This window comes from Pleurodeles waltl, chromosome 7, assembly GCF_031143425.1.
Source record: "Pleurodeles waltl isolate 20211129_DDA chromosome 7, aPleWal1.hap1.20221129, whole genome shotgun sequence".
In the NCBI taxonomy this organism is placed as follows: Eukaryota; Metazoa; Chordata; class Amphibia; order Caudata; family Salamandridae; genus Pleurodeles; species Pleurodeles waltl.
Genome location: NC_090446.1, coordinates 416,918,876 through 416,945,848, shown reverse-complemented (window position 1 = coordinate 416,945,848; position 26,973 = coordinate 416,918,876). Strand labels below are relative to the sequence as shown.

At 42.3% G+C, this 26,973-nt stretch overlaps 1 protein-coding gene across 10 annotated transcripts in view; it reads right to left on the bottom strand.

The window, feature by feature from the left end:
• Positions 1-26,973, bottom strand: part of MTCL2 (microtubule crosslinking factor 2) — a 763,577-nt gene that overhangs the window by 350,346 nt on the left and 386,258 nt on the right. For all 10 annotated transcript variants that reach the window (XM_069243910.1, XM_069243909.1, XM_069243906.1 and 7 more), the window contains exon 9: positions 8,801-8,968. In XM_069243910.1, coding sequence (XP_069100011.1) covers positions 8,801-8,968 — 168 coding nt within the window. The remainder of the gene's footprint in view (positions 1-8,800; positions 8,969-26,973) is intronic.

Sequence of the window (26,973 nt, the reverse complement as noted above, 5' to 3'; positions counted from 1 at the left end):
ACTCCTTGGGTAAGTGTTCGATGAAATGTTGCATTTCATCCCAATGAGCCCTGTCGTATTTTGCCAAAAGTGCCTGAGAGTTGGCAATACGCCATTGATTTGCTGCTTGTGCTGCAACCCTTTTACCCGCAGCATCAAACTTGCGGCTTTCTTTGTCCGGAGGTGGTGCGTCGCCTGAGGTATGAGAGTTGGCTCTCTTACAAGCTGCCCCCACAACTACTGAGTCCGGTGTCAGTTGTGTTGTAATATATATAGGATCTGTGGGTGGTGGCTTGTATTTTTTCTCCACCCTTGGAGTTATGGCCCTGCCTTTAACTGGATCCTGAAATATTTGTTTCGAATGTCTTAGCATTCCTGGGAGCATGGGAAGACTTTGGTACTGGCTATGGGTTGCGGATAGGGTATTAAAGAGAAAGTCATCCTCAATTGGTTCCGAATGTAATGACACATTGTAAAACTCGGCTGCTCTTGCGACCACCTGTGTATAAGATGTACTGTCCTCAGGTGGCGAAGGCTTTGTGGGATAAGAGTCTGGGCTGTTGTCAGACACTGGAGCATCGTAGAGATCCCATGCATCGGGGTCATCCTGACTCATTGTATGAGCTGGTGAGTGCATTTGTGGTGGAGTGGTTGCTGGTGATGCATGTGTTGATGGTGGTGGAGAAGGTGGTGGGGTTGTTCTCTTTGCCACCTTTGCCTGTGGTTGCTTGTCCCCTTGTTGAAAGGCAAGTTTCCTTTTGATCTTGATTGGGGGAAGAGTGGTTATCTTCCCTGTATCTTCATGGATATGAAGCCTTCTCTGTGTGTGATCAGGTTCCACAGTTTGAAGGTCCTCACCAAATCTATGTAATTGGGTGGTTAGCCCTTGTTCCTCTGTATAGGAACTACTTTTCGGCTCCGAGGCTGGGTGTTTTGGGACCGAAACCTTTTCGGAAGTTCTTTTCGGCTCCGAAGAAATTTTCTTTTGCTTCGGCTCGGTGTCTCTGTGCCAAATCTTTTCGGCGCCGTCTTTGTGCCGAGGTTTCTCGGAGCCGCTGTCTCGGCTCCGAGGTTGCTGTGTGGCGGTATCACGACCGGAGTCGGATGACTTCGACACCAGCATGCCCATTTTCGGTGCCTTGGCTCGGTCACCTTGTTTTTGGGTTAAGCCATGGCTGACAGGCGTCAGCGGTGGCGTCCCCTGGGCTTTTGTGGACTTTTCGTGAGTCCTAATTTTCGACGTCTTACTCACGGTTGACGTTTCTTCGGCGTCGAGTTCTTCGGAATCCGACTCGTGGATGGAGAAAGTTTCTTCTTCTTCCTCCTCGAACCGATGTGGACCTGTGGGCGTGGACGCCATTTGTAGTCTTCTGGCTCTTCGGTCTCTCAGCGTCTTCCGTGACCGAAACGCTCGACAGGCCTCACACGTATCCTCCTTGTGCTCGGGGGACAAGCACAAGTTACAGACCAAATGCTGATCCGTATACAGATATTTGTTATGGCATTTTGGACAGAATCGGAACGGGGTCCGTTCCATCAGTCTTGAAGTCGCACGCGGTCGGGCCGACCAGGCCCCGACGGGGGATCGAAATTACCCCGAAGGGCCACCGGAGTTCTTCAAAATTCGGTGTCGATTTGTTCTAACTAACCCGATACCGAACGCAACAATACCAACGTTTTTTTCCGAGATTCTAACTAACTTTCCGACCCGAAACACGGAGCGAAAAGGAACACGTCCGAACCCGATGGCGGAAAAAAAACAATCTAAGATGGAGTCGACGCCCATGTGCAATGGAACCGAAAGGGGAGGAGTCCCTCGGTCTCGTGACTTGAAAAGACTTCTTCGAAGAAAAACAACTTGTAACACTCCGAGCCCAACACCAGACGGCGGACTGTGCACAGCATGTGTATCTGCAGCTACACATGCCATCGAACATATATATATATATGTATGTTGTTCTGTGCTTGGCTTGTTTGTGGGTCACTGCATGGCTCCTGGGTGGGTTGTTATACTAGATATCTATGAATCCCTGTTCTCTTCTTATATCACACTTATCTACCCATCATCATATGTCATGTCTCTATCAATCTATCCTCCATTCCCATTCTGACTCATGCCAAATCCATTCTACTACTTTCATCTCCTAAATAACTATGCCTAAGCTCTTCCCTCCGCTTCCACATCTAACTCACCAAACCTCACTTTACTACCAGGACCTCCCAAACAACCCTACTAAATTCGCCCTCATTTATCCCATCCTACTACTATGATCTCCCTAACCCCTTCCACAGACTCTTCCCTCCTCCATCCACCTTTACTCATCCCAAGCCTAAATCCTATTACCATATACTCCCAATTAACACTTCTGGATTCTTTCCTCCTCCACCCCTCCATTCCTCCAGTTAATCTAACTAACAAACTCATATATCTGCGGCTCAAATTAACTCATAATAATACTAAAACTGTTCTCATATTTCCTGATACAAATTAATTGCTAATTCTTGTTGGGTTCCGGAGTAGCGTGCTACTCGCCGAAAAGCGCTTTGATGCCTCGTCAGGGGTGGTAAGCTCTATATAAATATTACAATACAATACAATACAATGAATGCACTACCCCAAAGCCCGTCTATTAAGCTCTGGGTCCTGACTGGGTTCCAATAGACCTTTATAAGACTAGGCCCAAGTTTTTGGCACCAGTTAATACTAATGCTGTTAATTTGGCAGCAAGCTCTGAGCTCCAGACCACTTGGCGATCTGCAGTCACTGCTCCAATTGTGCAAGAAAGGCAGTAGGCAGGACCTCAGATGCCATCTGCCTACTCCCCTGCTGGACTCCGTGGTCAACCTGTTGGGTACATAGTTTTCCAGAGAATCTTGATCTGGACAGAGGCTTCCAACATACTGTCACGAATTCAATAGGGATTTAGGGAGGGTTTGTGCACCCAGTAGCATCGCCTCAACCTGGTATTGCTATACCGTTCTTTTATGGACTTAATGCTCCACTTTTGACCTGGTAAACCAGTCTATCACAGAGGATTGCTTGGCATGCAGCCATGAGCTTTGAATACTGTGGTTTCAGAGTCTGAGGCAACTATTGAATGACCTGGGGAGGTCTGATTTCTATGGAGGACCTGCAAAAATAACTCAGGAAGAGAAAATATGAATTAAGCAGCTTTACTGGGAAAGGACAAAGGTTAACAGAGATGAGTTGGCTAAACCAAGGATACGGGAATATGTTATCATTTAGACCCCTTTCAATGGAGAATCTTACTTTGCCTGGGTTCATAATGTGTGGAAGAGACACATATTGACACGATTCTGAATAGGTAGTATAAGGTGTCACTTGTCTTTCCACTTGGGCCAACTGACCCAGTCTCAATCCAACTATGTCTATGCAATTAAAATTCACCTCAAACACTGATGAACTTTGTCTTCTTCAGCAAGTTTTACAGGCAGTTTACTTGACAATACCTGGAGGTGATTCTAAAGTTATATATATGTATTTTTTAAATGCAAACCAACACTTCACTTCCTAATGTCTTTTAGTCACCAAAGTTTGTTGCTCAGTTGCTTGGTTTTTAAAGTCTGCTATACGGCTACGGAAGACATTGCTTTTTAATGTGGGGAACAAAGATATATACTATGAATTGGAATTTCTTTTTGGATGTTTAACCTTATTAACCTATCAACTGTTCACATTTTTATGCAGTGCATTTCATGTTGGTGCATTAGGTTATTTTGCACTTTTATAGCTAAAAGATATTAACCAAATGAAGATGTATTTCATTTATTTATTCAACTGTGAGCACTTCCACAAATTAAAGTACAGTCTTTTATTGTACCTGTCCATCCATCATCTTACTTTACAAATTTCATACCACTGTTCCTAGCCAACCAACATATGTTTTGTTACCTAGAAAAAAAAAAGTGATTTCCACAGGGCTATTTGTCATGTAATGCAACAGATATCTAATACATGAGTACACAGCTCCAGAAGTGTTGTCTGTATGCATGTTATTATGATTGGTAATTTTTATATATTGTTTTCAAATCATGATGAGTTAGAAGTCAAGTGACAGGCCTAGAGTGTATGCGGTACATGTGTGCTGTGCTTTTGGTGTTCTCTGCACGCACATGAACTTGAGGAACAACTGGGTGACTGTGTCCCCCCCACTACTGAACATCAACTTCTGTAGTACAAGAACTTTTGAAAATACTTGATACATTAACAGTTTGTGTCTGTTGACAACTAGCCACAAAATTGTAAATACAAATAGCTGTGTGGATCCAATCAGCTGATCCAAACACAGTATCACCACAGTTTGATTAAATAAACTGACTACACTGACAACTATCTAGCTAAGAAACAATATTTTATCATAAAGGTGGTCCTCAAGCATTGATAACTTTTAAAGATTCACATGTCAATCGAGTAATATATTATAGTCAGCTGAAAATCCTCCGGCGATAGAATGACATTTTAAGTCTTTACATAAAGTTAGGGCACGAGGATAGGTATTTGGCCAAGCAGGGGCTGGCATAAGGTGTCCAATGTGTATAGGGCACTGCAGGAGGATTGTCCTGTGTGGTCAACTAGAGTAAAAGTAAAATGGGATAGTGATTATAAAGTACACATGATGAAGTACTACAGAAGAACAAGTTTAAATGTAAAAAAATGTATCTGGAAATGCTCAATTTAAAGTTATGTACCTAATGTTTTTGTTTGAATAAGCTTTATACCTGTTGTGCTGTATAGAATGTAACTGGTGTGACTCGAACTCTCCTTGTGATTGCAGACAGACAGTGTAGGTTATAAACCTATGGGGTGATTTCGAAGAGTGGGTGCTAGGTATTGAGAAGTGGTAGTGTAGAGCATTTGTAGACCTATGGGAAATATTGTCTAATCTAACATTAAACATTGTATCCATGGCCTACACAAGAGAAGTTAAAAAGGGAAAATGACACTGATCTGTGGCCTGCTGCCTTTTGGCTTGCCACAAGGAAGCAATACACTTGCTGCAAGTAGTGGACCACATCTTCGACATGAGGCACAGAGATGTCCTAGAGTGGGCTGTAGCAAATGAACTGCATATGCCTAAATTCAGGATAACTCCAAAGGTTGGGGAAGATGTCGGTACACGGAGATTGTAATGTGCCTTGGTGTATACCCCAGATGCCCTGCCACTATAGGTGCCAAACTGTATGGAGTATGTTGGGTAGTATTTTCTTAGTGAACTGGAAAAGTAATTTGGAGTGTCTGCAGCCATTCATGAACTGGGTCTTTTTGACACTGACAGTACATGTGTTATTGAAGAGCTGAAATGCATACCCCCCTCCATGAAGTTATCCCTTGCTGCCAATCTTTGAGCTATTTAAGCATGTGAAGCTATATAATATGCAAATGTCGAACAGCAGCATCTACAGATAAAACGTATTCTTCTCCAGGTTTGGATCATTTATGAACTGTGAGCTATTTGAATGGAATACAATAGTAGTACATACAGACAAAAAATAAAACCAACGAAGTAGGTTTTTCTGCATTGTTGCCCCATTGCAGCATCTTTCTTCACGTCAGCAGCCAAGCAGTAATGCTCATGGAAGATATATGACTATTTTTAGGTAGCCTACCTACATATGTCCACCAGTGATGCCTTACACATTTATGTCACTGTATCAGCTGTGTCTCGGGTCAAGTGAGCAGTCTTCCTTCCAAGCAGTTGTCTGTTGGCCTAAACTGGTTGCGGTTCACAAGCCAGGTCACTCTGGTGCCATCAGCATAGCTTATTCCTGCTAGGGCTGACCAGAGTCCACAAGCTGCTGAGTTGCAGACCTGCGTATGCTCGCCCTTCCACTACAGAAGGGCACAAGCAGCTCTCGCTCTACTTTAGTCATAGGCAAAAAGCAACAAATTGGTTGGGAGGAAGTTCTGACATCACCGTCGTAATGCACATCAAGTGTACTTTCATCTTGCACACAAGATGATATATGGTGCATAGAGAATGCTTAATTCTCCCCTACCCTCCTTACAACCAGTTTGCCATCACCTAAATAAGAACTCTGAGAAGAGAGAGCATCAGCTCAAAAAACTGACTCAAGGCAACAACATCTTCAAAAGGTACTGCATCGGAGGTTTAACAAATACAATACCATGGCCCGGCCTCTTCTTGAAGAAAGTAATTGCAAGGAAATGCCCTCTGATATACAAACGTTGTAATATTGTGTTAGCCAAGCCTAGCAGTTATGCCAACAGTTCATCAGCAGCTTGCAAAGTACTAAATTCAAGTCTGCCCCCCAGCACACAGCACAGAATTTCTTCTAAATTTCAGATTGTAGAGTTAGTGATGGAATTGGTTAGCAATTGCTTGGAAGCTGAAGAACCCCAAATCTAGGACTGATAAAACATGCCAAGAAGCAGCAGCATCTGATTGTAACACTGAATTATGCCCCCCCTCCCTGCAGATGACTGGTTGCCAAAGCTGAAAGTGAAGGCGGTAAAACAAATGGAGGAAATTAGGGGGCCACATTCGTCTCACTCAATTGAGAGCCACATGCTCATTCTACAACTCCATCCCAACATCTTTCTCCAGTTTAGTAAAAATGTGTTCCCCAGTACCACTGGTTCCTCATAGCAAGAGGCCAAAGTACAGTATTAACTGTCTTCTCAACAGATGTACTTTAATCATTCAGGTTGTGAATAACTATTTGATTCAGCTGATACTTGTGGAGCTTGGCCCTTCGGAGGGCAGCCTTCCTGTACGTATTCCATGCTTGCTAAAGTGCTCATACTACTCTATAATCTCAGCTATACTGCTCAAAAGTTTGTAATTGTTCGTTCATAAACCCATATTCCCATCATATCATACATATGCTAGACTTCGAGCAAAGCTGACTAAATTAGCACCAAGAGAGAAAGGTATGTGACTTAGGAGTGGCTTACTCAGCCCCACAAGGCAGACTTATTTGCTATGAATGACCTCAAACAAAAAAGCTTCTTTCCTGCACAATCCCACCCCTCGAGAGAGCTCAAGGTGAGCTTGGGACACTAAGTATTGTGTTAGTGTCTAAGATATAAATTCATTAAAACAGTTAACTGTACACATTGGGCTATATGACGGTTGCTAATATGGCAGGAAAAACAGAGGTGTACTTTCTGAAACGCTCTTCGCGTCAGTCTTGCCTCAGTCACTGAATACATCAATAAACGCCACGCTATGCCGGCAACAGCTGCACAAGATGGGACAACTATTCCCTTATGGGCGTTTCATAATTGAACAGTTTCGTGAAACTGGCATGGTCAGTGAACTAGTCATATTTGCATCATCCAAATCAGACATGTGGCCTTAGAATTTCAATTAAACCTGAAACATAATGACCATTGTGACATTAAAAATATTTTGATTGAGTACGGGGAGCAAGCGTGTGCTCATACTGGCATCTAGTGGCTACTATACGAACTGCAATTTGTTGAAATTATCTGGCTTCACTGCTAAAGAATAACTGATAGCATACATAGTAGGTTTAGGGCAAGGGCTCCATTGAAAATGGTAGCAACTTCGCACTGGACAACACTATGGGTTGTGTGCTGTCGATGGTGTTAGTATCAAAGCCCCATGCCCTGGTATGATTTGTATAGCTAGGATGTAAGTTGGCAGAGGTGCAGAACCCATATTGGGTCCGGAGGCCCCAAATGGTGTTGAAGACAGGCCCACCGACGTCAGCTCAATGTGGAGGACTCTCAGTTTCTTGGGGCCGAGAGGCATGCCAGATGAAGCCGGTAATGTTCAATATTTGCTTCGGAGTCAGCATCAGCCCTAGAAACTCGAGTTGCCACAGGATGAGGGTGAGAATCAGCTCGGAGGATGGACTTAGGGAGAGATTCCATGAGGCATGTTGACGCTCTCACTGGCACGAAGGGGCTGAGTCGTGCTTGGATTTATTTTGTTTCTTCTTGGACTTAGTCGAAGACTTTGTGTGCGATGATCATCAGTTATAGGACAGGAACCTTCCCTTTGACCTCGACCAGTCATGGCGTGGAGTCTTTTGGTGCTTCGAGATGTAGGGCTTTGCTTCATGTTTCCAAATTAATGGCCATAGGGTGGATTAAGGCACATTAACTGCAGCCCTTGGAGTTGTGATCCAACCCCAGGCACCACAGGCAAACATGATGGGGATCTGTCACACTCATTTGCATGCAACAGTCTGTTCTGTATGCTGTTTCAACCCTGTAGTTTTGTGAGGGGCATTTCTCTTGGTAAGTAAAACATTTTTTTAAAGAAAAACAATTCTAAAGAGACGAGGGCTAGGCTGAATTCGTATCTGCAGAGGTGGAAGGACTGGAACTGACTTCATCATGCATGGTTGGTGTCTATATAAGACTCCACTTGTCACATTGAGTGGCATGATGTTGTTGCAAAACCGTGTTGTGCAGAGGCAGTCCTGAAGATTTTCTGGATCAAGGGTGACGCCTGTGGGAATATTCAAAAGGGGAACAATCTGTGGACAGAAGTCTCTATCAGAAAGCATGGTGCAAAAGCAGACCAAAACACTTACTTATCCCGCCACTGCGTAGAAATGTTCCTGTGAACCATCTAATAGAAGCTACATTATATGAACAGAGCCGAAATGTCCGAGATTGCACACTGCTATCTCGCGTGCAAGAGTGGTGTTACACAAGATGACCTAGGCAACTTCCAACTTCTCCACCCCCCGGTTGTACATAGAGAATATCACCCACGTCTGGTTGTTTCTCTTGTCTGCTCATAGGCAGTGCAGTACACAAATCCTTAACTCTTTGCTAGAATGGCGCAGGACACATGCTGACCTCGGTAGTCTGGCACTTGAACTCAATCTTCTCAATAGCCCATGCTGACTTAGCTTTGGCATATTGCTGCTGCAGCTCGCCCAGCGCCTTCCTCTCATCTTGCAGCTCTTTGCACAGCTCCTTGAGAATGGATTTCATGTCCGACAGGGTCTTGATGTACTCGTTGGTCTATAAAGTAGAGAGAGATAAAAATGATGGTGTCAGCACAAGGGAAGTAGCTTCTAACGGAGAGAAAATCAAATGCAACTCTGGGTAACGCACTGCTTATGCTTATTTCATCACTGATGACTTATGTAATATATGGAGGCACAAATATATACTCAGGACAGTTACAAACAACTGGTGAATGTCAGTGTTTTTTTGGCTTTAAAACAGTACTTTTGTATTATTCGAAGACCTATGTAAAACTCTTACTTTAATCTTTGTTTTTTTTTCAATGAATTTCTTTTATATCTGTATGTTCACTAAAAAAAACAAAGGTTAAAGTAAAGTCATAGTTAGATGAACTGTTCAGTAACAACGTAATATTTTAAACTCTAAAAACCACTGAAATTCACCAGCTATAGCAATCTCAAATAACTTTAACTCGAGACCCCCACGCACAATTTTCTCAGCAATAATTTCACTGCAGAAGTTGCAGTGATATTATCAATGATGTAATAGATGTCATGAGTGATGTAATATGTGTGGTAATTAGCAGTGCATGGCGAGAGCACAAACTATAGTTACCTTAGGGCACGAGCTATTGTTACTTGAAACAACTGTAGCTAGAATTTGTGAATTTCAGTGTTAGAGTTTAAAACGTTAAGTTGCTACTGAACATTTCACCTAACTATAACGTTACTTTAACCTTTGGTTTTCTGAGTAAATTTCTAGCTTTTTAAATATTTTTTTTAACGTGAAGTTATTTTTAATTACTATACGTAAATCCACCCCCCACCCCACATGCAGCCAACCCCGCGCTGCAAATTAGGCCAGGTGCAGTAGGGGGTTGGCACAAGGCTTGGCCTGTGGCCTGGTCCTGTTGCCAACTACCATAACGACAGATAAGCCCACATTGTGCAGGGCCTCCGGGTCATGCATGGTGGGTGGTTGGTCACAAGGCCTGGCCTTGGGGACCCCATACCCAGGGCTTTTTCTTTTCTTTTTTAAGAGGAGGAGGGCCATGTGACCCTCTACCCTTAAAAAATACATCAAGCCCCGGCGACAGGCTCCACATGCTGAAAGCATTCTAGCTATCTGCCAAATGCGGTGCAAATCCATTCGTTGGTTTAGGCTGTAGCTGTGTCTAAAGTTCCTATGGAAAAATTAATGGAGAAAATGTGTTTTGGAACCCCCCTTTTTTCTTAGCCCTCACCTGAAGGATCACCCCAAAACTTTCCATGTGCAAACTAGTCAAGAACGTTTTTGGAATGTTTAGTGGAGATTTGTCAAATGGCACCAACATTATTAGCAAATCAAAAAATGCATTTCCTATGTAAACAAAATCCTAACTTTAACATGACCAACCCTCGGTTTTTTATATATTCACACACAAAAATAAGGTTAAAGTGACATAATAGTTAGGTTTTGAAATTAGGGAAAAATACTTGAAAAACACACCACTGAAATTCACCAGCTATAGTTCACTCATTAAATTAGAACTTGCACTCAAACATACACTACTTATCACCTCACATATTACATTCCTCATCACATGTTAAGTGACGCAATTGGTGTCATAACCTATGACATAACTAACATCACAGTCATAAAAAGCATAGAGTTACCAAGAGCACGCATGTGAGTCCATAGCATGGAAATAGTGTAACCCCTGGAGGCAAGAGTGGTTGTGTGTGATGAAAGTTATATAGTGTTTGCAAATCACTAAAGTTAGGGTTGCAGGTACTACTCCATTTTGAGCAAGATAAAAGGTGAGCGCAGCGGATGTGGGTTGCAGTGGTATGTTTCAAAGAAGGTTATGACTTAAAGCCAATGCCTAATATAAAGAAAATCTTTGAGTAAGGCCAAAGCTTCCATTGATGATAGATTATCCACCAGTGAATATCTGGGCATATGCACATGTTAAAAAGTTGAAATACAGAGCTGTAAACAAACTCTGTGTAGAGAGGACATTATAAGGTGTGGATCAACTGGTCTTGTAAGTATGACTGTAAAGTTGTATACCACTGTGCCCTTCTCAGAAATGCATGTAGAGTATTTTACTAGAGGTTCTGCCCATAGGGCCTAAATGAAGGTGTCTGTTCGGTGGCAAATGTCTACCCATCAACCTCTTGACTTTAAATTGTGGGTCATCTGCAGTCTTTAAGAGGGTAATCCAATTAGGATGAATAGAAAATTGGCCACATATATAGCATGTTAAATCACTAAGTTCACAAACCCTCTTGGACAGAGTCAAAATGATTACATAATGTCATCAATGATGCCATGAGATGTCCTTAATGCTGTCATTTACCCTGTCATGAGTGATACTGTATGTAAGGTCATAAGTATTGCATGGCAGGGCGAAAGTTATAGTTACTTCAGTACAGTATAATTAGTGAAGTTCAGTGGTTTTCTGTTTTTTAACCATTGGTGTTTACTTTATTTCAATACCTTAGCAACATTATTTTAACCTTTTGTTTTTTTTCAGTGAATTTCAAGGTTTTTTAATCCCATTCAGCCAACTACCCCAGTGCAGGCAGCCTTAATCCATGCATAGCGGAGCAGTGGCTACAGCAACTAGTTCTTGCTGGGCCCTGTACCCACCACCACCAAAAGCAGCCAACCCTCCACTATGTGCATCCTTCAGCAATGCAGTTGAGGGGGGGGGGTTGGGGTTTCAGAGTGTTGACTGCAGGGCTGGCCTCCAGCCAGGCAGTGCATCAACACTGGCCTGGCAGTGCATCCAACACTGGTAGTCGGTGGCCAACCCATTGCTGCGCAAGGCCTTTGGCCATCCATAGCTACTTTTTAACCCCTATAAGCCCAACCTGAGCACCTCTTTAAACACAACTTTCTCTGAAATGGCTGAATGGATTTACACCAAATCCCAAAAAGCAGGTTTTCCGAGTGAACTTTTTTCACAATGTGGTTTAATTTCATTTTTCTATTTTTGCTGTACTGGATAGCAAAGTTTCCAAATGGAATTAACAAGTAAAATTGACACTTTGGCCACCCCTTTTTTTATTGGCCCTGCTTGACCTATCTGTGCAAAACAGACATCACATACCACAACAAATAAAGCAAATACCCAGAATTTGTGAGAAAACCAGCTAGGAAGTTCTCCTTAGGTTTCATGTAAATTGCTCAATATTTCCACAAGTTTAGGGTTGGGATAAAAATACTGAATATTTTTTCAGCATAGAATCTTTGAGATTGGAGTTTCTGGCTTGAAGATGTTCAATTATCTATAATACTTACTGTTTTGATTGATTCCTTTACGTTAAGAAGGCCTAAGATCTGGGTTGTACCCAAATCTAGTCAAATATCTTTATTTCAGCACTTGGTCATAAAAGCACATAAAAAACCATAACCAGCTGCTACATTAAGCATATAAGAAATATAATGCAAAATGACCAAACAAGTTGCTTACATATAAAATCAATTAACACAAACTTTCATGGAATTGTTGCCCAGAGATCTAAGAACTATGTTCGGTTAAAACAACATAAGGCAGGTTGAAAAAGAAAAAAAGTGACATGTAGGAACAAACAAGTGAGATTCATATAACACTCTAGGTAGGGAAATTAGTACGGTGTAAGTATATTGCACATCAAAATAGAAATAAGACCACTTTCAAGATTATTTGGGGTGACAAACATTGATTATCTAGTTCTCCATCACCTTTCAGGCCTTAACTCAAACAATAAATGAATGAAGACAGCATAATATTAAAGGCCACCAACAAACAGTTTAGTTCATGTGCCACTATGACTGTGAGTATTAGTCGAGTGATCAATAATCTAAGTCTATGTTCTTTATTTCAGCTTGTGAGGCCATAAAAACACATTAACATTTAAGACAATATTATAACTTCCAATACATTAAAATGTAATAAAAGCAATGAGTCTATCTGAATAATCTCTAATCTAGGGTCCCTGCAGAGGACACTTAATTCCTCCATAGTTCCCCTATAATGAGTGAGCATATAGAAATAATCGCTCATTACAATGCAATATATAAGAAGGGAACTGACAATTGTCTAGGGTCCCTGCAAGGGACACTCGTGCCCAACAGCATTGCCAGTATTATCACACTTATCTATATAAAATACCCAGATTAATTATGGACCAGATAATACTAGCCTTAAGGGCTTTTAGACGCTGCCATGCCTGAGTTCTTGTCCTGCCCCATTCTTTAATCATGATAGCCACTAGGGTACATTCATACAATCAATTGAAGACCCAAATTCCTATTAAAAAGTTATAGCTAATAATAATACCTTGCCAGGCCCCTCTTTGGTTTATAGTTAGCTACTCTTGCACTGTCTAGGTAAATATCTTGGCTCGCTTGTACCAGACTCTAAGAAGGAAGTGGCTTATTGAATAAACAATGGGCTCTGCAGTATTTGTTGTAAGTAGGTGCATCGCCACCTGATAATCCCTAATCCCCAAAGATAAACAAATAGGCCTCAGCCAGCGCCGCCTTATGTCACGATACACTGGGCAAACAAAGATAATATGATTCACTGTCTCAAGCACAGAATTACAAACAGGACAAGACGCAAGTATTGCCTTTTTGCGCCACAAACTGCAAAAAAACATTCAGCGGTAAGCAGCCATATCTAAAGCGCAAATAAAGGCTTTTTACTCGTAGGGGAATTAAAGTATCTAAAAAATCTTCAAACCTCAGTGCAGGTGTGACCCCCAAAAATATTTCAGTTAGATGACCCTAGTTTGCCCTTATTTGTTGATGCTCCCGAATGTGGTGCCAAAAATGCCTTTTTTACGACATGTTTATCTAATCTGCGGATTTAGCCAGGATGCTCCCAGGGAACCACAAGCTTTAGCTTCCTATACCAGGTGTAAATAAAAATCAGCCAAGGAACTTTTAAGGCCGAATCTAGTCTTAGTAGATTGCCTAAACAAACACTGTACAGGGCCAATTCAGGGGTAGACCAGAGGCGAACCCAGCAGAGGAGGGGTTTGAGCTGCACGAGGTCTGACACCCCATTGGTACCAAATCACAGCGCATGGGAGTGATGAGTGTACTTACTGGGATAGCCAATAACGCCCTAAAAAATATTTTCAGCAACTGCTAACCTAGGTGTTTTAGTATACCCCCGTATTTCAGTGCCATAGGTATCAGCAGACAGGGCCTTGACGCGTTAGGCTTCAAGAGCAGGTGAAATAGAACGAGTGGTGGTCACTCTAAAAAGAAAACACAAGATGGCGTTAGACCTATGCTACAACATCAAAGAGGTCTTTAGAATTTGAGGATCCCACTTAAACTTGCCTGACATAGTGATGCCTAAATAATCAAAACATGACACTCTTTCAAGGTTTTCCTTGCCCACCTTAACACTCTTTGTTCTTGCAGGGCACTTGCCCAGGACCATAAGTTTTGTTTTCGCACAGTTTATCTCCAATCCTCTTTCATCCCAGAAAGACCTAAATCTTGTCAACTAATTTTGAAGCCTCCTTAGGGATTTAGAAATTAAAAGCAAGTCATCCACAAATAGGAGGGTTGGGATTTTCCCTCCATATATGGTAGGGGAGTAGTTACTCAACAACATTATTCATGTAGAGAGAAAAGAGTGTTGGGGACAGCACACAGCCCTGGCGCTCAAGATGACAAATACCAATTCTGGATGTCAGTTCTCCATACCCCTCTAGCATACCTGAGCACAGTTTCCTGTGTACAATCTGATCAAAATGTTTATGAGATCACTCAGGACACCCATCTTCCCCCAGACCCTCGAGAGATTAGCACGTGCGATCAAATCAAAGGCAGCTCAGAGATCAAGAAAAGCTACATATAACTTCTGCTGTCTTAAGAGAACCTTTTCCAAATATAACACTGAAAACTTAAATACCTGGTCAATAGCGCTGATCTTAGGCCGCAAAATCTGCCTGCAGGGACGAGAATACGTCTTCTGTGGCTGCCCATGTCAATGGTTTGTCAAGCACTTGTCTTGCAAAAATGTTTTGGAGATGATCCAGCAAGCTAATAGGGCGATGATTAGCTGCATTACTCGTGTCGCCTTTTTTAAATAGTGGGATAATTTCAGGCCCTTTCTAAGTGTCCGGCATCTGGTCCGCTCTAGCTATTACATTCGATAGGGTATTTATGTACCAGGCCCATGGTCTAGGTTCCATCTTGTATAAGTCCCCTAGAATACAGGCCAGGCCAGGGGCTTTTAAGCTGTCTAATGCTACCAGAGTTTCCTCCACAGTGAAAAAAGGAAGAGCACCAGCTTCGGGTATACAGCTAGGAGTGCCGATGGGCCTCTCCTCCTCCCCATCTTCCAAGGAGTGCTCATCATTATGTCTTACAGAATATAAGGCACCAAAATAGTCCTCCCACTTATCTAGTGAGAAGTGGGAGCACCTAGAATTATCATGTTCTCTGGTCCCTTCTGCTATTAGTGACCAAAAGATGTAATTATCTCTTTCTTTCAGGGACTGGAGTAGTTCTTGCCATTTGTTCTCATCCCATTTTTAATTTGCCACTTTGAGTGCCCTTTTGTATCTATCGCAAGCACATTTAACGTCTGCCCTATTACATTCACTTGTCACGATCAGTAGGGAGCATTTGGCCATCGTGCAGTCCTGATTAAAACCATCTAGGGACTTTCCCAAGTGACGTGGGTCTTCCCCAGCAGTCCCTAACAAAAACTGTTTTAAGTTTGTCAAAAAGTAAAATATGAATTCTTAGAATAAGATCAGGATCAACAATCATGCCTTCGAGTTCTGACATATGATGAACAAATAACTGTTAGATCTCTGCTTACCTATCCTGACCAGTCACAACTCTAGGCCACGCTACTCTGCGACTCGTTTGCTACACTAGGCTACGGCAGTGCTGCTTGTTCCATGCTAGATGTCCTAAAAACGCTGATCCCCGTCTAGAGAGGTAGCCAGGGAATTATGGTCACTATTTGTGGTACTCAGCACCTCCATATCACTAAGGTCCGGCCACAACCTGACATCCACTAGCACATAATTGATGACACTCCTCTGGCATCCGCTTATAAATGTAGATGCTCTATTATGGTCTGAGCGGGATCTCCCATTGCAGGCTCAGAGACCATGCGCTACCATTAATGCGACTACTTGTAAGGCGATCTTAGTAAGATGGCTCTGCGAGTAGCCTACCAATTGTGGGACACCTCAATATTCATCCTCTTCCTTAGTCACAAACTTAAGAGCATTAGAAGGTTCAAACGAGGTGTTAAAATCTCCAGACACTATCATTCTGGAGTCCTGTTTGTAAATCTCCACTAAGCTACCTAACATGCCTAGGACTGGAGACTCGCTTGTCAGCGGCATTGAGCGAGCATACGCATACAGTATGGTCAGTGTCATGCCCCTGGGGAACACTAACTTAATGCCCATTAAATCGGGCAAGTCTATCTTAAGTGGTTCTTCCGCGCAAGCAATGTTATTGCTAACCAAAATTGTGAGACCACCCCCACCCCCAATTGCCCGGATGGGATGGCCTCTACACTATAGGTGGTAAATCCACTTACAAAAATCTTACAGCCCATGTTTCTTTGAACAAGCAAATATATTTCCCTATAAGGGAAATCCAATCCTCGTCAATCAGCTTTAAGTTAACCTCTGCCACATTCTACGAGTGTAGATGAAAATCTGTCCTCTGTCTAGCCATTACTTTAAGAGAAAACTTCATCTGCAGAAGGGCAAGATGCCCCTGCAAGGGGAGCAACCAGATTGAACCCAGCAGCAGCGACATGAGAAGGGAATACTCCCAAAAGCTGACTGGTGTCCCGGCGGACAGTCAGTCCTGCTTACCTAGTGTGGGCAGGGGAGTAAATCGATTAGAGGTGGAGATGCCATAGTTAGTGTTATAAGTGCCCTGAGCTTGCGGAAAAATCTGTGTAGCAGACAGTGTGATAATATTCGTGCCAGTCATTACTGGGGGTAATGCCCTCATTTCCGTGGCCTTTTTGACTAAGCCGATTTAACAAGGATTGAGTGCAAAGTGGACCTTTAAAGTTCACAATTACACAATCACCCTGTGAAGATTGTGGTGTGGGGCCCACCCATGAGACCCTCCGAGTGGTAATAATTTCCCTTCTAAGATCATGTGTCCTTCCCAAATGCTCCCGTAATCAATAAACCACTTTGTTTAGTAATGAGTCATGTGACTCCCGCTTCTCTATAGATAATCGTGGAACGTATTCAAGAACAATGATGTATGGGGTACATTCCAGAGGTAAGCGAGGTCTGACATCAAGAGATCCAGGACTTGCAATGGGAAAACCCAAATCCACCATTACTCCTGCTGTTCTGGGGTGGTCAATACGTGATCGTTGAAGGATACACTTGTTGGGCCCTTTATCAGCAAGGGGCCTACTCTCCGTCCCCAGAGCGGAATGCACAGAAGGACCAGCATCGGCCCTATTTGAACAGACTGGCTGAACCTCAGTGCTATGCAAAGCTCAGAGTTCGTGTGGCTAGTCAGTTGCTCAGAACTTAAGATATGTGATCCACTGGCAATGGGACTTCTAGACAGTTTTAGATCTAGTTCAATAGAGTCCAAACGCTCAAGTATGGGTTTCAGTTTTAAGTCCAGAGCGGTGAGTAACAGCTTCCAGCTAGTCAACAGACACACCCTGAACCAAATCAGAGACCTGCCTGACTTCTTAAGCTAATGCCTTCTTGTTCGATTCCTGACTGGTGGGCTGGGTATCAGACTGGATAATACCAATCCTCTCGTGTTTCTGCGTTCTGATGATCTACAGTTGTTTCCTTTTCCCTTTCCCCACTGACAGCAGTTCATCTCTAAGCCTAAAAAACAAAGCTGCAACTGTGAGAATAGGCTCCAGTGGTACAAGTGCCTGAGTTAACACCAGTGCAGGCTTGAATGTGCCCCCCAGGACCCCTCTGGAGCATCGACTGAAGAGGTCAACTCAAGAGGACCTCCATCTTGCCAAGACAGTTCCCTGTCATCATCAGGACTGAGTGTTAGGGCCCCCTGGGCTCTTAGGGTGGAAGAATGCTGAGAGGCGACGGAGAGCTGGTGTTCCGTCAGCTCTATTTCTTTATCTATTATGCCAACTGCCCGTGTTATAAAGTTATCCATACTCAGTTTACATGGTCCAGCATGGTCAGGAGTGCTGGGAGAGCCAAGAACAGCTTTGGCAGTGAGTTGGCATTTGCAAATCGTAGCCCTTGGCATACTGCAAAGTCAAATAAGATCTCCTCACAGACAGCCGTACATAAATCAGGCACCACAAACACTTCTAAGTTAAAGAATACCTCTTCTTGCCCGACGGGGCCCGCTTCCAACTTCCAAGGGAGTTGGCACTGCCTGGCCTCCTCCGGTTGATGACTGGCTTGTCTTCGCCTGGGCGCGCCCCACACTGCATGTCAGTGGCGCTCGTTAATATGCGGCCATCAGGGCAAGGCAGCCTGGGGTATGTAGTCCTTCTCCCACTCCTTGTTTCAGCTTTCTCCCGCGCTGCAGGTCAGTGTTGCTCATTAATATGCGGCCGTCAGGGCAGGGCAGCCTTGGGCATGTAGTCCTTCCCCCCCACTCCTTGTTCTAGCTTTCTCCCACGCTGAGGGTCAGTGGTGCTCGTTAATATTCGTCTGTCAGGGCAGGGCAGCCTAGGGCATGTAGTCCATCCCCCACTCCTTGTTACAGTTTTCTCCCGCAACCCAAAAGGTCGATGTTAGGGGAATGGCCCAGCTCAGTCTCGTCCGGCTGCGAAGAGAAGTGAAGGTGCTTTATAGTACTAGTGGTGGCTGCAGGGAAGTGTCGGTGGCCCATCCTCCTCTGGAGGCATGGTTTCTGGGACAGCGAGTACTGCTGAAGTCCTCTGCACCAAGCAGCGGCAAAGAGCATGACCCACACTGCGGGAGGAGTGAATAGCTCTTTATAGCGCTAATGTCGGCAGCAGGGAAGTGACAGTGGCCCCTCCTCCTTAGAGAAGCGTGATTTCTGGGGAATGCAAGTCCCATTGATCCACACCGCAGGAGAAATGAAGGCACTTTTTAGTGCTAGTGGCACCAGCAGGGAACTTTCTGTGGCCCCTCCTTCTTTTGGAAGGATGATTTCTGGGACTGGGAGTCCCGTTGAAGCCCTCAGCACCAAGAAGCAGCAAACATCATGACCCGCACCGAGTGAAAGTGAAGGCGCTTTATAGCTCTAGTAGCGGCAGCAGGAAACTGCCAGCGGACCCTACTCCTCGGCGAAGCGTGATTTCTGTGACAGTGACTCCCTCTGACATCCCCAATACCAAGCAGCGGCAAACAGCATGACCCAAATCTATCCTAAGTGGTTGTCTGGATTTAAAAAGACCAGAATAAAATATAGTCAATCTACTATTTGGATTATTTTCTTGAGTGCCTGATCACTCCTGTAACTACAATGCATCTCTGTTTCCTTGCATGGGTTTTAATAATAGCATTAATGAAATTGAATAATGCAGGAATTCTGACTTCTATGAATAAACTACAAAATATAAGACATCTACACTTGCATATAAGGTAAGACAAGATAAATGAATTACAAGCGAGTCAACTGGTATTTGTACATGTTTCAAATCTTAATAGCACTTAATTTGGGTTTAACTGTGATTGCAGGTTCTTGATAGAATTGTTCTGAGAAGGTCACAAAAATGTATGTATTAGTCGAAATGCACTGACATCTCGAACAAAGGCTACTGTGTCTAAAAAGAGACATTGAAGAATGAACTTAAATCAGCCTAATGAATTGACAACTCCATTCTGCCAACGGTAGGTGGAGTTTACCAAACTCCGCACTTCTGAGTGCGGAGTAGCAAAAACTCCAAGAACTACATCTGCGGAGCAGAGTTTGCCGCCGGCCCCAAGTAAAAATGTGCATGTTTGAATTATGATGGAAATTGTGCCCTTCCCTTGTGTGGGCATCACGGTTTACCACAGCAGAAGTTGTGCACTTGTATTTAGAATAATGCTAATATGACTTATTAATTAAAGTATTATTTTTAGACATATGCTAGACATGAAAAGTATTTGGGTCACAAAATTGAGAAGGGTGCAAGGAAAGTGTCCCAGAAGTGAATTGTGACCATTATGCAGATGAACCCCCAATCACACAGACAGATGTGAGAATGTTTCTGGGCATGGTGAGCTACTGCCGCCAATGGATCCCAAATGTATCAGTAATTTTCAAACCTCTGCAAAAATTAACACACAAAAACATTACTGACCCTGTTTCGTGAAACATGCATGAAAGCTTTCAGTGAGGTGACAGAGTTTTTGCAGAACCCCGGCTCTGGGAATACCAGATTACACAAAATGTTTTTAATTGTTTTGTCATGACCGTGATAGTTGTGCACTTTCTGTTTTGACGGAGTTGCATGGAGGAATAAACCAACCAGAGACATATTTTTCTGCCATATTGGATCCTGTAGCTGCAGCTTTGCCCAGCTGTTTAAAGAACGTGCCAGCTACTGGTGTAAGTCTAAGTCAAAGTGAAGGCATTGTTATGGAACATCCTTTATCCGTCTATGTCCCGCATTCGGTGAAAGTCCTTTTGACCCGAACCAAAGCCCAATATTTGACCAGTACCTGCCTTACCCGTTATGAGTTACTCATCCTTGGTCCCCCAAATGTGACTATAAAGCGTTGTGCAAATCTAAAAACTGCCACATTGTTCCCTGTTAGTGCTGACAACCTGAATGATGTAATTGAAGTGCAGCATGACTGCCTTGATGTCGCTGAACTATGCATCAAACCCAGACCTGATATTTAAGATACTTCTTTAGAGGAAAATGATCAAGTTGCGTTTGTTGATGACTCCTGTTTACAAGATAATGAAGAAACCCTGAGAGCAGGTTATGTAGTTTGCACCACCTCAGAAGCAGTTGAAGCTTCCTGGCTTTAAGGAATCATTTCTACCCAAGTACCCAAATTGGTTGCTCTTCAAAGAGCATGCTGTGTCTCTCAACAGCTCAAAGTGACAAGCTTTTAAGATAGCCAATATGGGTTCGGTGTTGTGCATAATTTGGGGTGGTTATGGTCCCAGAGAGGTTTTATGACCTCTTCAGGATCACCCATTGAAAGGGTGAATAATTCATGGTTTCTTGAATGCATTATAATTTTCTGAGAAAATTTCAGTTATGAAATGTGCAGCACACCAGAAATCAAATGATCATATCTCGTTGGGCAATGCCTATGCTGACCAAATTGCCAGATACAATGCGCTCCACTGCATTACTTTCAATGAAAAGCAGGGAGGTTGAAGTGACACCGGTGAGGCAAGTCAAAGTTTCCTAATGTCAGTGGTTAATACCTTGGAAGAAGTTAAGAGATTGTAGGAAGAGGCAACAGACGAAGAATGAAAAAGCTGGAGTAGAGCAGGTTGTTTACAGAGGGAGGAAGATGAAGTCTGGATTTCAAGTCAAGAGAAAGCAGTGTGGTTGAATTGTTTGTTGACACTCATGGCTAAATATTATCATGGTAAAGTTCATCTCGGCAGAGGTGCAATGATTCACACTTTCAAACAAACTTGGTATAATGTTAGATTCAGAATGATTGCAGAAGCAGTGTGTCACATGTCAGTAGATGAAAGTGGGAAAATGCACTGTAGTTAATTTGAGCCACATAGCCAGATCAGGAGGTCCATTCAACAGAACACAACTTGACTTCATTGAAATGCCTGCTTGCAATGGATTGCAATATTTGCTGGTGATTGTGTGTGTGTTTTCACATTGGATAGAAGCTTACCCAACACGTAGGAATGACAGTCTTACTGTATCCAAGCTGCTACTCAGGGAGCTGATCCCTAGGTTCAGCTTTCCGACTTCTTTGGAATCAGACAAAGGATCTCATTTTAACAACAAGATCATAAAATTGTTGTGTGCAGCATTGCACATTGAGCAACATTTGCAATGCAGTTACAGACCAGAAGCATCTGGATTGATGGAGCAAATGAATGGAACCCTGAGAGCTTGACTGGCAAAGGTCTGAGCCTCAACAACGTTGAAATGGCCTGATGCATTGCCACTGGTGAGCATGCATAGCACCCCTAATAGGAAGACAGAACTGTCACAGTATGAAATGCCTATGGGGTGTGCAATGAGTGTCAGTAGTGCCTGCAAATGCACTTGTGAGCGTAACAGATGACTTAGTGCTGGATTATTGCAAAGGACTGGCTAATTTGGTTCACTCTTTGTTTCATCAGGTTTAAGCAGCGACAATTTAACTGGCTTGGGAGCAGTCTCACAGCTTAAAGGCTGGTGAATGGGTGCTCATGAAGAAACATGTAGAAGTCTTGCCTAGAACCAAGGTGGAAAGGTCCCTATCAGATCATCTTGGTGACTACAACAGCTGTGAAGTGTGCTGGTCTTCCAAACTGGATCCATGCAAGCTACATACACAAAGTTGCATGTCCTCTTGAAGACAAAGAGCCTGTTCCCCTAAGAGCAGGTTCAGAAAGTAAATGGGTCCAGATCAGCCGGGCTATGAAACTAGACAAGTGGCTGAAGCAGAGCACGTGCAAGTTGGTGAAAATATAAGGATGAGAGATTACTTCATTTAGATGACTCAAAGGGAGACTTGTCTTCCAATGTTTATTATAGTTTGCTGTATGACTTTGTAGATACAATGGATGTGCGTGACTGTTATGTGTGTAACCAGATTCTTTCATTAATACAAGAAGGGATTACATAGCAGAGCTTGCCTTTAATGTATGGTATTAGTTGCAGCATATTATTGACCCGCCTGTATAATCTGGAATATATATAGTATTTTTTTCAACTCTGATCTTGTTTTCTCTTATGTGCCCATTAACCAGCATCTGAGCAGCACTGCAAAAGCAAAGAACAGTGATATAGTGGGAGAATTCTTTGAACCTGCACTACCTTTTAGCACTGCATATGCACGCAAGAACAATCTAACCTGCATCCTTACACAAGTAGAGAAGGAGTTCATTAATCAAGCAGATGACAAGAGAAAAGCAATCAAGACAAAGATAGAAAAAGGAATGGCTTCACAAGATTACAAAAAGGACTTCACACAGAACACACCTGACACACAAGGAAGCTTAACTCTAGATTGGCAGCATGTAGGAAGCTTTGTACATATAGGCCCGAGTCAGAGACTGAAATAAGTTTGTAGGGACTAATGAGTGCTTTTATTTAAAGGTGTTTGGTATTTTATGCTGAATGGACAAGACCCCTGTGTGCCTGCTGTGTATTATATTTGTAGGAAGAACACTTTTTACAGGTTACCAAAAGGTTGGTTTAGCACATGCTACTTACGGGTGTTTTTTTCTAAAAATGTATCAAGTAGACACTTTTGACAATCCAGTATGGAAAGAGAGACCTCATACAAGGACTAAGAGAGAAGCAAGTGTTTCAGAGATTACAGGAGATATATTTGGATCAAAGATTTTATCAGTGGGTGTGATCTTGAATGACATAAAGATAAGAACATTTTCAACTATTGTAGATACGATGTCAACTGATTTTGCTGATGCAATGCTCATAATGGACACGGAAATGGTTGCGGTGAGATCAATGGTTTTATAGAAACGACTTGCGTTAGACATCCTTTCGCAAAGGAGGTCAGAGTCCGCAGAGTTTTAAAGTGCAACATTGCTGTACTTACATTCCTGACAACAGTCAGGAGATAAGGAGATATATATCTAATCTGACAAGTCTGAAAAATGACCTGAGTGACTTAAAACAGACAAATGTCTGAGAGAAAATAGGTGAGGGATTCTCGAGAGTACGATCTTGGTTTGGAGATTTAGGGAAAGGTTTTGTGAGAATGATCCTGAGATCTCTACTGATTGTGACTGTGTGCATCATTTGTGTACTTAGATTTTACAAAGCATATAATTTTGAGAAGGTGCAAAGTGCAAAAACTAAACAGAGGAGGGAAGAAATTGAAGTGGAGAACAAGAGAAACTGTTGTTATGGGAACCTGAAGAGAACTGAAAATTACAACAGACCCAGGCCTATGGGTTATCACACTCCAAGGTTTTGAATTGTCTCATTACAGATGAGTGTCCTTTTTGTGACGGCATAGAATGCCCTCGAAGGAGGGATTGATAGAGATCAAATTTTACTAATACATTAGTGGCATAGAAGTCGGCACCAGCAACATATATATCCATCTTTAACGGCCTAACAGAGAAAAATAACGTGAGTTGTAAACATGTGCACGTTTGAATTATGGTGGACATTGCGCCCTTCCCTTGTTTGGGCATCACGTTTTACCATCGCAGATATTATGCATTTGTATTTGCTATAATGCTAGTATGACTTATTGATGAGAGTATTATTTTTAGACATAAGCTAGACATGAAAAGTATATTATGAGTAGTGAGCAATCATAATTTAACAGTAATTATGTTGATTTTTAATGGATTTCATTAATGTGGAGTTGTGTATGTGCAGAAAAATAAATGCACATCTCAGTCATTTCTAACATGGTGCATTAACAATGACCACAATTAAATGATTTTGCTATACATATGTGATAAAAGTGTTTAATAATTATGATCATGTATTTAGGTTTTCTTAGCTGGACTAGGCCTGAAAATTCATTTTGCAGCAGTAGTGAAGAAATGCTTCATCTTATTTCATTTGTCCTGAATTCTTTCCTAGCTGCTTATGTGTTACAGCATGGGTACTCACAAACATCTTCCCAGGGGCCAAAAGGTGGGGTCTGTGATCTGCCCGAGGGCTGCATTGATGCCAGCAGGGAGTAGTTGGGCAAGGGGTAGGGGCATGGAGGGTCATTGGTGGTAAGAGGTGTGTAGGGGAAGCAAAGCATATACATTTAGTTGCTGTAGTGCAGAATGTGAAACCAGAAAACATGGGATTAATCCCAGCTTCCCACTTTACCAAATTGTGCAATCCTAGGCAATAGTCTTACTTCTCTTTCCTTCATTATCACATAAACAGGACTTCAGGATGTCTGCTGTACAAAATCTTCTCTTATGTTTAATTTTAAAAACTATAATGTTTTACTTGTATAACAGGTACTGAGGAAACCCAAGGGGTGCACATGACAACCTACTTGCCACATTTCACTATTGGCTTTGTTGTCAGGATAGGGGGAAGAATTGGTGTTTCTAAATTCATGCTTGAAAACTATTGCTTTTAAAATAATACTTCTTAATGTGCTGATATATTCTGATGTACTAAAGCGAAAAGGTTCTTTTTGAATAGCCTGTATCATATGTTTACTCTTTGCTACCAGATGGCTTCCAAAATGAATGTGCTCCTAAAGTTAATTGATGCAGAACGCAACAGTTACTTCCTTTCTTTAACACTAATTATCCTTCAAATAAATACTTGACTGTTTCTTTAACATCTTTTTTATTGTCAGCATCTCTCTGAGTAAACAGCAGAAGAGTGCTGTTGTACGCCAGGGGGCCACATTGAAAGGTCAGGAGGACCGCATGCAGTCCTTCGGGCCATACTTTGAGTATAATTGTGTTAGAGAACGTCGTATTGTATGAAGACAGAGACTGTGGTCTTACTAACCTTGAGAAGTTTCAAACTTTGTTCCAGCTGTTGACTAAAAGCAAGCATTATTAATTAGCATGAGAACTGTTGGAAACATTCTGTGACCCATGGGAAGAAATCGTAATGTTTCAAATGTTATACAAATTGTCATTTTTCAACAGAACTGTATGAATTCATCAAGACAACTTCACACCTTCCATGAGAAAATCCGGAATAGCTGCAAACCTGATGGGCATTTATAATTTAAATTCGATATTGATCAACTTGCATATGATGGCCCACTCGGTGAACCAATCAGAGCTTCATGGATATTTCTAGTTAGGGAGAGACTTTTCAAATTTTTAGTTAGTATTCCTTTGGTTTTTACCCTAGTCTCCTTCTGGTCAACATGCTGTGAGTTCCTCTTTAGCCCTATTTGCCCCAATTACCTATGCTGTTCAGTGCTATTATACCATTAAATCCTGATTTGCTGTATTGCCCTATGTGCAGCCCATGTTCTGCACTGCCCTGGATGCCGTTGTCTACTGATGTTGTGAGATCGTTGGCATTCTGAACTGTTATCCTACGAGGAGAGGTAGATATATAATCTACAATGCGATATACCAGTGTATTTTCATAGTTAGTTTTCCTAGTTAGATGATTTTCTAAATGATTGTCGTCTTCTCCTTTTGCCTGCATGTGTTAGCCAGTCCCCACACATGCAAGTCCAAACTAATGATAGGAGTAGGGATGATCCAGACCGACAATTGATTGTTACTATTTGAATTTTGAAGTATACTAACGTCGCCATCAAACAATCTAAAATCTGTCTTAGATGCTCAAATTATTGTGGTGTTAATCTCTGTAATTCTGTTGGAGTGTTTGATAGTATTAACGCTCAACAGGTTGAAATTCTTTAGATATTTTTGTCAGCCTATGGTTTTCATGTACGTCTACAATTTATTTCTACGTACTATTTACATTACATTGGTTCTGTGGTTGTAATAAAGCTATGAAATTTGATTCCATTTGGAGTCTTATTTCTGCGGCCAAACTGGTCAAGGTGTTTACATTGTTTATGATCATGGATTGTGCTGAACATATCTGATTACCACACTCTTCACTGAGTCCAAAGATTCTATTAACCTTAGTGAGTGGGGTAAGTTGTTGCACCTCACCCAAATGCGTTTCAGAGTCCTAATTGGGAGGAGAAAAAACGCGCTTGCACAGTTATTATGAAACTTGATAGTTAAACATTGTTTTGTAATAAATCCTCTTTCACAATCAGTTATGTGCATGCTTCTTTTATTACTGTGTCAAATTGAAATCATTTGGCTGGGTCCCGTTTCCCTTTCTCTCATTGCATTTTGGAACCCAACGGGTCCTTCATCGGGGGTGTCTTGTGAATCAAAAGAAAACAATATCTCTATTCAATTGTCATTCATTATGTCATACCTTATGCCATACAAAAACATTCTCAGTCTTTTCATGTTATCTTTTTTAAACCTGAGTCGATCAAGTGGAATAAAACAATGCATAACGATATTCTTAGTTACAA